We start from the raw sequence: 12500 nt of genomic DNA, 5'->3' as shown, positions 1-12500 counted from the left end.
GTCAGTGTTTGTGCTCCTTTACTATCTGAATCTAATGTGTAACAACAACACAGCTGTGTAAATGTCACTTCCATGAAATTTCATCATCAACAAGTAACACTTCAGGCTGACATTTAAACATCACTTTACTAGTTTTTTTTTTGTTTTAAACAGTTTATCAAATTAACATTCTTTTTAAATCAGCTTTTCTTTCTTACTTATTGTTGTTTGTTCTTCTCTTGTGCTGTTGTTGTTTTTCTATTCTTTTTTAATAATTTAATTTTTACTCTTTCTTTTACTAAATTATCTGTTTTCCCAGTTTATTACTTAGTGTCTTTTATACAATCATAGATACATACAAGTTTATTAACCTTATTTTGTCATACTGGTTGGGTGTGTTTCGGATATTTTTCCTATAAGATTATGTAATTCACAGATTTTCTCTGATAGTATATGCAGCATTTTCATTTACACACTCAAAAACACACACCATTTATCAGAACAAGTTGAAATGTTGATCTAGACCTGTTCACTTGGCTATATCATGTGTATGGCTTTAGATTGACTCCAGACCAAAAAGAGTTAAATACCATACTTTGCATTACAATGCTTCTTGTTGGGTACAACCTTACAACCATAACCTACAGTTCTATATTTGAGAGATGAAGAATTATGTACATTATTTACATTTTACGGATATTTGTCTTCATCTTGTTTGTTGTTAACACAAGTTTCGGCTGATACACCCTCCAGCCTTCATCAGGTGTCTTGGAGAAATTTCGAACCTGGGTTCTCATTCCTAAGGTATTTTTCAATGTTATTATTATTATTATTATTATTATTATTATTATTATTATTATATGGCGTAGTGGTTAAGAGCATGGGCTACTAACCTCAGATTCCGAGTTCAATTCCAGGCAGTGACCTGAATAATAATAATAATAATAACATCGAAAAATACCTTAGGAATGAGAGCCCAGGTTTGAAATTTCCCCAAGACACCTGATGAAGGCTGGAAGGTATATCAGCCGAAACGTGTTAACAACAAACAAGATGAGGACAAATATCCGTCAAATGTAAATAATGAACCATAACGTAAGTTATAAACTTTGAGTTTGTTAGCTTATCCATTTAGATATTCCCAATATATTTATAGTAAGTATACTTTCAAGTACCTAACCCTATCTCTGTGATCATCAATACTATCCTTACCATTAAGGTAGTGAGCTGGCAGACTTGTGTGTTGGGCAAAATGCTTAGCAGAATTTCTTCTGGTTCTTTATGTTCTGAGTTCAAATTCCACTGAGATCAACTCTGCTTTTCATCCTTTCAGGGTTGGTAAAGTAAGTACCAGTTGAGCACTGGGGTTGATGTAATTGACTTACCCCTTCATCTAAAATTGTTGGCCCTGTGCTAACATTTGAAACCATTATCACAAGACAGGAGAATGACAGAAATTGTCAAGCATTAGGTTCGTGTCTCCCCACACTAAGGTCAAATTTATCTATCATTCATTCAAAGTTAAAACTGGATCAAAGCTTATGGAATATATCTCATAGTTGCAATGTATTTTATGGACACTGAAGATATCAGTAGTTTAGACCTTTGCCATTATTGGTGGAATTTTAATTTAGAATGTAACCAAATACCATAAAATATTTTTCTGGCATTTACTGTTTTCCAATCTAGACAATGGATACCGCAAACACATGAGAGTTTCAGGAGACCCTCTCTGTGGTTGCACAATATGCTAGAAATAGCAGCCAAATCGCTCTAAAGTTACAATCTGATATACAAAAAAAGGACATATTGGATAACATAATCTAGATAGCCTGATTGTATCTGTGAGCACTCTAAAAGCAGATATAAATTAGTAAGCAATGTAGATTTTACTTGTCTAACTTAATGGTCATAATTTGATCTCAAGTCAACCATGATTAAGCAGATCTATAATTGAAACGGTGGCCATCTCAGGCCATCTAGGATTATGTTATCCAGTTGGTTCTTTTTTTTTTTATTATACTATGTTATGATTTTAGAGTGATTTGGTTGCTATTTCTAGCATGTTTGTGCACTCACAGAAGCTCCCTGAAGCTTTCATCTATCTCAGCACACTAGTTTCGTGATCTAAAACTCGTATTTAGTAATGCCAATCTTACATGATCAGTATTGTTGTTGAGATAATAATTTAGATGCTTTATTGCAGTGTACAGTATAGACAGAGAAATATGGTCTGTTGAATGAAGAATTCTCAGTCAAAACATTGAAGTATTTGGCATTGTAAGATATTTAACAGTCGTTATAATATTAAGAAAGTTAACAAAGGAGTTTTTTTTTTTTACATTGTGGTTTATTGATCTCGTTTCTAAGTAAGTATTCATTAAAAATCTTCCAATAAGCTTTGTAGCTGACACCTGTTTTATTAAATTCTAACTCTTAAGATAGCATATCTCAAAACAAAGACTAGATAACAACAGATAGAAGCATCATCAACCTTCTTTTAGACCATAGTTCTGCTTGATCTAGGAGAGCTGAAGATGAGAGGATTGAGAACTACTTAACAACAACACTTTTTTTTTTTTTTTTTTAAACTTGGACCATAAAAACAACTAAAAAAAAGACAAATGAAATGAAAAAGAAAGCAAACAAAAAGAAATAAACCTAGACATTCAGATAGAAAATATAACACTATAAGAGTTGTAAGGTTTCTTGCAAAATTCCATTTTGTTCCATTACAATCCAGTGACGATTTTTAATAAAAATTACAGATTATTCTGTTTGGTTCTGAAACTATTTTCTTCGTTGCATTCTCTACTGAGTCTGTGAAGAAAGTTGTAGTAGGTAGTAGGGAGAATGTTACAATTATGTTTTGCTTGAAGTAGGTCATTTGTTGTTGCGATGGTGGTGGTGATAACACTGCAGCAACAACAACAACAATAACCACAATTACTACTACGACTACTACTTCTACTACTACTACTAGTAGCCAGACAAAATGCAAAGTACTCAAACAAATAACTATAGTTTTACTTAATATGCTTCATGTGTGTGTGTATAGTAGTAGTGTGCACACACACACACTCTCATGTGTGTGTGTGCGTGTGTGTGTGCTCTTGTGTGTGTGTATGATGAAACTTATTAAGTAAAACTATAGCTATTTGTTCTGAGCATTTTACATTTTGTCTGGCTGGTTATAGTTGTGGTTGTTGTAAAAAACAAACAAACATAAACGGATAAATAAACAAAATAAGAACAAAAATAGGCCTTCCCAGTTAGTGAACTGTGTGGAGTGGGTAAAAATGAGAGTGAGAGATATCAAGTTGTATTTTTTGTTTTTGTTTAGGCATATTTTTTATTTTATATTCCATTGCTGTTGAAGTGGATACTTCCTAAGTCTACTTCCAAGATTTCTAAACAAGTTGCTTCTGTTTTCCCTCTTCCCTCTCTCACTAACCCCTTGTGACCCTACTTTCTCTGCCATCATCATCATCATCATCATCATCATTTTCCCCTCCTCCCAGATTTCCTTACTTTCACCCTCTTCCTATCTATATGACCCAACACTCTCTCAGGCCTGTTCATATCAAAGATATTCCCACCATCACAATGCTTTATTAGCGTTCATCCACATATACATGTGTGCACAGACACAAGTGTGTGTTTTATATCAGTAAATCATAAATCCTGAAAGGGAAGTACACTCTAAGTTATAGATCAGTGGAGTAATTAGATAAAGACGGCTGTGGCTGGTTTATGGAATTATCCTGGGTTTCACATCCATAGAGCACTTAGCTTTATGGTGTTTCTTCAGACCCTAATGGGCGGTGGTCTCTCTTATACCAAACCACTAATTTACATGGACATTATCACACCACTGCCAGTAGTGGGGTGACAGACGTAAAGACAAACACACACATATATGACGGGCTTCTCTCAGTTTCCATCTACCAAATCTACTCACAAGGTTTTGGTCAGCTTGAGGCTATAGTAGAAAACACTTGCCTAAGGTACCACACAGTGGGACTGAACCTGGAACCATGTAGTTGGGAAGCAAGCTTCTTACCACACAGCCATGCTGACACAAGGCCAGCAGTTTTAGGGGAAAGGAGTAAGTTGGTTACACTGACCCAATGCTAAACTGGTACTTTATTTTACTGACCCCAAACGGACGGAAGACAAAGGACCCTGGTGGGATTTGAGCTCAGTACATAAAGAATTGGAAGAAATGCAGCTAATGTTTTGTATGATGTGTCAACGATTCTGTCAGTTCACTGCCTTATGTGTGTGTCTTTGAGTGTGTACATATGTGTGTGTGTGTGTGTGTGTGTGTATACATGTGGAAGCTGGCTTATCAAATAACATATGTAAAGGATTGTTCCTGCCATCCATCTGGATAATTTCAGACTTCCAAAGTAATTACTTTATGGCAAATTAGTTGGTCAGTGTCCCCAGCACAAACCCTAAAAGAGAGTTTTCACAGCATCACAAAAGATAACCTTATGTCCTTGAACCATTGAAGAGAAGTGAATGGTAGTCTGTAATTAAGATCAGCATGTATTTTGAGAAAAAAATACAAGATTCGATTGTCTGTCAAATAGTGAAATGTAATACCTGAAACCTGCAGGCAGTTGAAAGTCTATGGTAGAAGATCAGGAGATAATTTCACATGCACTGACTGCGGTCACATTTACACTTTCAAAAGCCAGTCTTGTCATTTGCTAAAGGTCATATATCAGAACACTAACACAAGCATATGGTAGACAGTAGTTGAGTAAGAAGTGCTGAGTGATCCAAATGGAAGGAACCTGCAGAAGAAGAAGACCAAGGAAAACATAGGTAGAAAAGGGGAAAACTGATCTCATGAGATTGAACCTTATGGAGTAAATGACAAAGAATCATAACAAGTGGCAGGATTCTGTGATAGAGAAAACCTGTCAAACCAAAGCAAGTATGGAAAAGCTGTCATATGAATACAAATGGTGATACTGTTTTTACTACTTTGTATGTGTGCATGTGCGCGTGCACACACACACACACACATACACACGTGTATATGTGTGTGTGTACGTGTGTAATAGACAGACAAATCTTAAAAGTAATTTCAAAAGCCCATCTCTATAAACTTTGACCCAAATAAATCACTTAGAGAACAGCTATTACACTACTGTGATAGCAATTCCATGCTTGAACAGCCAACTCCAATAAGTGTGTTCATCTGTATCATTGATGTTTTATTGTAGACTAGAAACTGTTAATACTTCCTGTTATTATCAACTTATCATCATGTAAACAGACCATATTATCTCAAGGGAACACACCACACCGTATAAAATTTATTCTGTTCCCTTTACACTCATGTGAATATAAAACAGAAAGCATCATAAATATATATATATGTTTATATATATATATATATATATATATATATATATATATTGGAGCCTGGTGTAGCCATCTGGTTCGCCAGTCCGCAGTCAAATCGTCCAACCCATGCTAGCATGGAAGGCAGACGTTAAACGATGATGATGATGATATATATATATATATATATATATATATATATATATATATATATATATATGTATTTCTTATGACTTCATATATCTATGAAGGCATCACACATGCATGTTTCTTCTCCATGCCTAGGAAATATTTCTGTTTCAAATAGCTGTTAGCATTTAAAAATGTGTAAGCAAGCTCTATACCTGGGGCTGTGGTTTGCCCACTCATCTCCTCCCACATTTTCAACTATATCACTTGAAATAACTAGCTACTAGGTAGAAAAGCCTTCATTCACCAATTTTGCAATCATTTATCCCCTCATTGAACTGTCTGTCTCTTGTCTCTTCTAAAGCTTGAATTCAGTTCAACACATCTCTTACCTAAATTCATAGAAAAGCTTGAATAAAGACTGTCTGCTTATAGAGCAGTGGTTCCCAAACTTTATCAGGCTGCCACCCCCTTGATTCTAAGGCCACATTCCTAGTGCCCACCCCACCACTCACCATCACAGACAGAATTTTCTGCAGCAAATTCAAAGCAACAGTATTTCACAAATAAATCTTAACCTAATTAGCCCCTTTATTTTCTTTGTCTTTTTTACATCCATTGCCTCATTTTGGTCAGCCCATTATCGCCCCATTTTTCTTAAATACCCCCCCCCCCCGGGTCTTTCCACTGTCACCAAGGGGGCAATACTGCTCACTTCAGGAACCATTGTTGTAGAGTATGAGTTCAAATGCCCCTGCTGGTATCTTGTATTTGTGGGTAAAGCACTTTATTTTACATTGTTTCAATCCATCTAGTTGTTAAAATAAGTAGCAGATCATCTGGATTTTGTTTTTACCTGTGGTAGACTGACATTCTATCCAGGAGAAAATTATTTCTCAGCTGTTAGATTCTAAGAAGCTAGAAATAACAACTAAAGTTTGAAATTCTTCTTATGCTTCATTGCTGTTTCCTTTTCTTCAGCCTCATACCAAACACTTTGCCTAATTCTAGTATTCTCATACTCATTTCCCATCCCCCAACCACCACCCTATCTCAGTTGAACCCAAACATTAAGTAGTACATTAACCTCAAATAATTACTTCTATGACTCTTCCCTCTCAGCTTAAGAGGGCCTAGAAACACTGTAGGACATGCTCTTCTACCTTAGATTTTCTGTCTTAACATCACCATTGATGTTATACGAGCCTATATTCAGAAAAAATATGGGGTTTACAGAAATTTCTTTATTATTGTTTGTTATATAAATCTTCAAAATTTTGGTGTATCTTGGTAGTAGTCTTTAGCATTAAATAAATTAAATATAACCTATTATACTACAACATTTGAGAAATATGTTACAGTGGTGTCATGTTGAAACACATGTCTAATGTACTGAATATTATGAATTGATAAAGTAGCCTGTATGTCACCCTTAGACCTACCAGAAATAACTACTTTATCTCCCTCAAATTACACTCTAGTTTTAAAATGGTGAGATGGTGACAGCTGAAATACCTTTCATTGAGCATAGATTAACTTGTAATAAATACAATTAATTCTTTTCATTAGTGCAGTGTGAATCATGTGACAGAAAATGACTACTGAATTTGGCTGGAGTGAATTTTTAGTTAATGTATTGCTCTTATTTCTTACAGTTGACATATTTACTGATTCTATGATTTTAAGATGTCTTCAGACATTAGATTTTGTGCACCTGTATTTGGTTGGCATATGCAGACACACAAGTGTGTGTGCATGCGCGTGCCCACACACACACACACACACACACACACACACGCACACACACACACACACACACACACACACACACACACACACACACATTGTAAAGAGAGAGAGAGAGAGAGAGAGAGAGAGAGAGAGATCAAGGTTACAGATGTTCCAGTTATATTTGTGTGTGATTGAGACAGCTGGGTTCAGAAGTAAACGTTTTTATGTGTTTGTATACATTTCTGTACATTTGCATGAGAGATCCGGTGTACATACATTTTATAAGCCTCTGTGTGCATACAGTGTTTGTAAAAGAAAAGACAAAGAAAGAGAGAGAGAGAGAGAGAGAGAGAGAGAGAGAGTAGGAGGTAAGATTCTGGATATATATCTTCTATGTAAATATATTTACTGTATAAAATCTGTTATATATCACCACACTTCGCTAACTTCCTTCCCATTTTGCCTTCCTGTCCTTGAAGTTAATTTCTTGAATTAACATTAAATCCATCTAATTTGATAATTTTGATTACCTGTTTAATGTTATTATTGTTGCAATCTTTAATTGTGTTTATTTGTTGCCAATCTTTAATTGTTGTTCTTGGTGTTGTGTATTTGATTTATATCCTTGGTTTATTTTCACTGCACTTTTTTTTTTTGTTTTGTTTCCACCATGGCTACTGAAAGTACTTTGATTTTGCTAAGTTGGTTATTTTGTCAAATAATATTTATTTAGAAGAAACTAGCAGACTAGGAAGGTGGTGTTGATGATGATGATGGATACACTTCCACTTTATCATAACAGAGCTTAAATCCTGCAGAGCTAATTTTCTTCTTCATCTTATTGAAGATTAATATGAAAAGAACCAGTAATCACACATCCCCCTAGAGGCAGAGGTAGCTTTAATAAATCAAGAAGTTATATTGTATGGTATTTGATATACCTGTATTTGTCTATGTTATTCATATACATGACACTGGTCACTCTCAGTTATTTCTCTTAGCTCATTTTTGTTTAAATTATGCAAATTACATAGGCCATAAATGTATTCTAATCCTTTTTGTATAAGTCCCTTGGCTGCTAGAGATAAATGAGGACAAATGTCATGTTGATAACACCTTTTGCAATAGAAACATGTCCCCTGTTGCCTTCATATCTCCAGACAATAAGCCTTCTTTTACCTTAATGGTATACTAACTTTGGAGAATTCTTGATTCCTGAGATTGTCCTTCTTTCTCACATGGAGCTGTCAGTTGCCATTTGATAATTGTGACACATCACCTAGAGGTGGTGATAGCTTTTATAAATCAAGAATTTGTATTGTATGGTATTTAGTACACCTGTATTTGTGTTGTTCATATACATGCTACAGGTTACTTTGAGTTATTTCTCTTAGCTCATTTTTGTTTAAACTATAAACAGTTTTGTCAAAAGAGATAGGATAGCCCTGCTAAGACCACACAGGGTTTGCAGGTCAGATGAAGGACAGTAAAAAGGGAAGAAGAAACTATGATTCTTGGATTGCTGCATTAGAGAGCATCTCATCAAAATATCAAGTTGCACACCTACTTGATGGTCAAGAGGCACCAAGCCTCTTCACACAACCACCTAAAACTGCTTTAATCATATTAGCATAGAAAACCTTTTGTGAAACTATAAGAAGCAGTATATTGGGGTTGAATGAATCATCTATACTTCACATCTTCAGTAGTGTAAGTTCTCACTTCTTTAAAATAATAAGTAAATTTCTAGACATCTTGCAGTATTGCTCTGAAAACACATGTTTAATGTATTTTCTGAGTCATGATATGTTCCTTTCTGCTATTCATGTTTTGGGTGGTCTTTCTGTCTTCTTGTTCTGGTTATCAGAGAACAAATGAACATGGAACCTGTTCATTTAATACTCAAGTGATCCTGCAAACATAGTTTATTAGATGCAGCTGTAACTGTAAATATTAGATTTCTCGAAGAATAATGTTTATCTGACTTGGCTGGAGTTAAATAAGCAAAAAGAATAAGATTTATGAGGGAACTTTCCTCATAACATATGAACATTCCTTAGTTTTTGCTTTTACTAGGCATAATTAGGATGTCTACTTCTCCCTGCTATATTACTGGTACTTATTTTATAATCTCCTTGAAAGATGACAGAAGTCTAACCTTGTAAGGATTTAATCACCAAACTGGAAGCTGCCTAATTGCAATTCAGTTATTCAGTCTAGTCTGATACTCAAACAATTTATTCAGAAAATGTTAGAAGGACTAGCTATCAGCTTGAACTCTGCTAAATATTGACAAATTCCACCAAAAACATGAGGTAGAATCATCATTTAGTGAAAATACAGTTATAAAATATAAACAGTTCCTTATCAGACATTTGTACACTATTGTATTAGAAGATTCTACAAGAAACATAAGTTGTATTCTCATATTTCTTGAGAGAAAAAAGAAAATAGATTTTAAACTTTTCTATCACATTTTCAGATTCTTCTTTGGACAATATCTTCAAAGAGAACAGCAATTCTATGACAACATTCTCTACTCCTTTTTATAGCACCTTCTCAATAAAATATTTGCTGAGAAGATTAGAAGAATTTTATATCCTTAAGATATGATTAAGAACAATGTTCTACCTTCTTCTCTAACACCATTTTGAATGGTGGTCACAACTACACGTGTACAATATTTTCCATATAAGTCCTTCTCAAAAGCTTACATTTTAGTTGCTACATATTTAATTTTGGTCAAGCACTCCTAATTAGATATTTAAAACAAGATTACAAAACACAGTATTTCATCTGTTCAGTGTTAAATGTTAAAGACTTGCTGACTTTCAGTGTCTGCACTTTATCCACACAGCTATGAGCAAATCACTATCAAACAAGGAACCAAGCACTTTGGTGGGCCATTACTCTTTCGTACACTTTTACACCATATTTTTTAATGCATGCTTTTTTATGTTTTTTTGTTGCCTGTTTGTGTTTTTACAGTCAAGCTACCGCAGCCCCAGTCCTACCGGTTCCTACTCCTCACAATCAACCTCCAGTAGTTTGCGCAGGTTACAATCGGTATGTTAGTCTACAACACTGCTTCATTTTGTAACTTTTTATTTATTTTTAAAATGTTTTTTTTTTTTTTTTACTTCTTTCTCTCAATTTTGTATTGCCATTTAAGTGTGTCTGCATGTGTATATCAATACAATAACTTTGAACTAATATTGCCATTGTTTCTGTCTTTCAGGTTTTCCTTTAATTTGAATTCTGTTCAGACTATATAAACTTCAAAGAACTTTTTATATTAATGAGTTCTGAGAGCACAAAGCATGAAATATTTGTACCAGAAATAAGACTGTTTCAGATGAAAATAAGTCAGAACTAGTTATAATCAATTACTATGAATGGAATATTATTAAAAAAAAAAAATGAAATTAGTAGTTGGTGTGATATACATTTGAAAGAATAACTGGATTGGTATAAGTTTAAAAATATTGAATGTTGCTGTTTTATAGGAAAATCTTAGTGTAGAAAGAGTTTGTATAGGAAGAATTAATTAAAAAGTACTCTATAAATGTTATTTCTCTAAAGGTTTATAGACTTTTGAGATAGGTTCAGCAATGAAACTAATAACAGGTTTAAAAATGGGGAATTTGTTAGCCTTCTTGATTTTATTATATATGAAAACAATAGTGGATACCATTTTCCTGAATTTTCTCTCATTAGTTCAGCTTAAAAATACAATTTCAAATCCATTCAATTATTTTTACATTGTTTACCATATATTTTCTTTAATCCAGTAAAATTGAGTTTGATATTAAAAAGCTCATTTGTTCTTTTTAACAAACTTTTTCTCTAGCTTCAGAGATCTCTTTGTTCATATATTCTTTCTATTTTTCCTTACTATTAATTGATTTTCCTACTTTATCTATTAAGTAAAACTGGCTACAACACACTCACTATATATTGTTAGTTTGAGAAATAGACTATCAACAAACATTAGTTGTCCAATTATTTCTCTCCTTTCACAAGTTCCTCACATCATCCACACATGTTACAGTGAAATTATTTGCGTGTTCCTCTCCATTTATAACTTAATATGGCAGAAACATTGAGAGTTTACCAACTAGTTATTGAAAATTAATTTTCTTTCCAATAATTTCACATCACATTAATATAACTGGGAGGAGACCTAGGAGGTAAACTAGGAATGAGATGGTTGGATAATATCCATAGTCTCTATTGGTCATGCTTGAGAATCCAGCTGGGAAGTGTAATGATGGTTGTTTCTGATAGGACCCTATTGAAGAGGGACCTGAGCACTCTACTCCCATGACCCTCTCCGTGCATAGAGGGTAGAGAAGATGATGGATGGATGCAAGCCAGTGAGGAAGCCCTTATCTGATTATTCAACCTTGGTAGAAATAGCAGTCAGATCTCCCTCAGATCACACTTCACTGTCTTAAAAAAGGGAAGACCTCACATTAGACGATTTACCTAGATACTCTACCAAAAATATACAGGGTGGGTACAAGTGGGATGCTTATGTTTGTAAGTCTCAATCATGGAAAAATATTTGCTTTCGTTTAAAGATACTTTTATTTATATTTTTTCTAAAGCTCCCAAATTAGCCAATTATATTTTTTAAAGAAATTAAATGTAAAAATCTGTTTTTTTTTTTCTTTTTTCCTTTTTATAAGGGTGTGGGGTGGTGGAAAGGGGAAAAGAAATTTTTGATTTTGCTGCTATGTGATGCATTTCCTATGCAGCTGCACAACAATTACTACAAATAATTTCAAAGAATTTTTACAATGAGCATAATTAATTAGCAACTCTTCATACTGTTTGAAGTTTGTTTTCTCTCTTTTATTTTTCTACTGAGAAATTAGAATCTTCAGCCTCAGTTTTTACTCTGGGTATTTTTTCCAAGTTTGCCATTCACATTTCTCCTCTTTTTCTTTATCTCTTCCACCTCCTCTCTCTCCTTCTTCTCTGTTCTTTACATCCTAGATTGTTTCCAATTTCAAGGGCATTTCATTCTTGAAGCTTGACATTTAGGAGATTTTTCTATTCATCCCTCCTGTAACAGATACAATGTCGTTGATAAACAGCAATTTTCTGAGGCATGTTTGCTGGTGTGTTCTATTTATATGACACTGTTTACTATCTTGCAATCTGTAGCCTTTGACAATTTTTCTTCCCAAATTCCTGATCAAATTTTAATCTTATCTTTACTAAATTTGTTGATATATTTACATAATGGATTTTGTTTCCTAGAATAGCTTTCTTTAAAATTCATTGTTAAGCCC

At 34.0% G+C, this 12500-nt stretch overlaps 1 protein-coding gene across 20 annotated transcripts in view; it reads left to right on the top strand.

Annotated features, from left to right (window-relative positions):
* LOC106868823 (dematin) overlaps nt 1-12500 on the top strand; it is a 157005-nt gene that overhangs the window by 94432 nt on the left and 50073 nt on the right. For 11 of the 20 annotated variants that reach the window (XM_014914246.3, XM_014914244.3, XM_089347303.1 and 8 more), the window contains one exon: nt 10189-10266. The exons of the other annotated variants lie outside the window; for them this stretch is intronic. In XM_014914246.3, the coding sequence (XP_014769732.1) occupies nt 10189-10266 (78 nt within the window). The remainder of the gene's footprint in view (nt 1-10188; nt 10267-12500) is intronic. 20 annotated transcript variants of the gene reach the window in all.

The sequence above is a fragment of the Octopus bimaculoides genome, chromosome 2 (assembly GCF_046866305.1).
Source record: "Octopus bimaculoides isolate indiv1 chromosome 2, ASM4686630v1, whole genome shotgun sequence".
Taxonomy (NCBI): domain Eukaryota; kingdom Metazoa; phylum Mollusca; class Cephalopoda; order Octopoda; family Octopodidae; genus Octopus; species Octopus bimaculoides.
The sequence above is the reverse complement of the archived record's forward strand: the minus strand, read 5'-3'. Positions and strand labels throughout refer to the sequence as shown.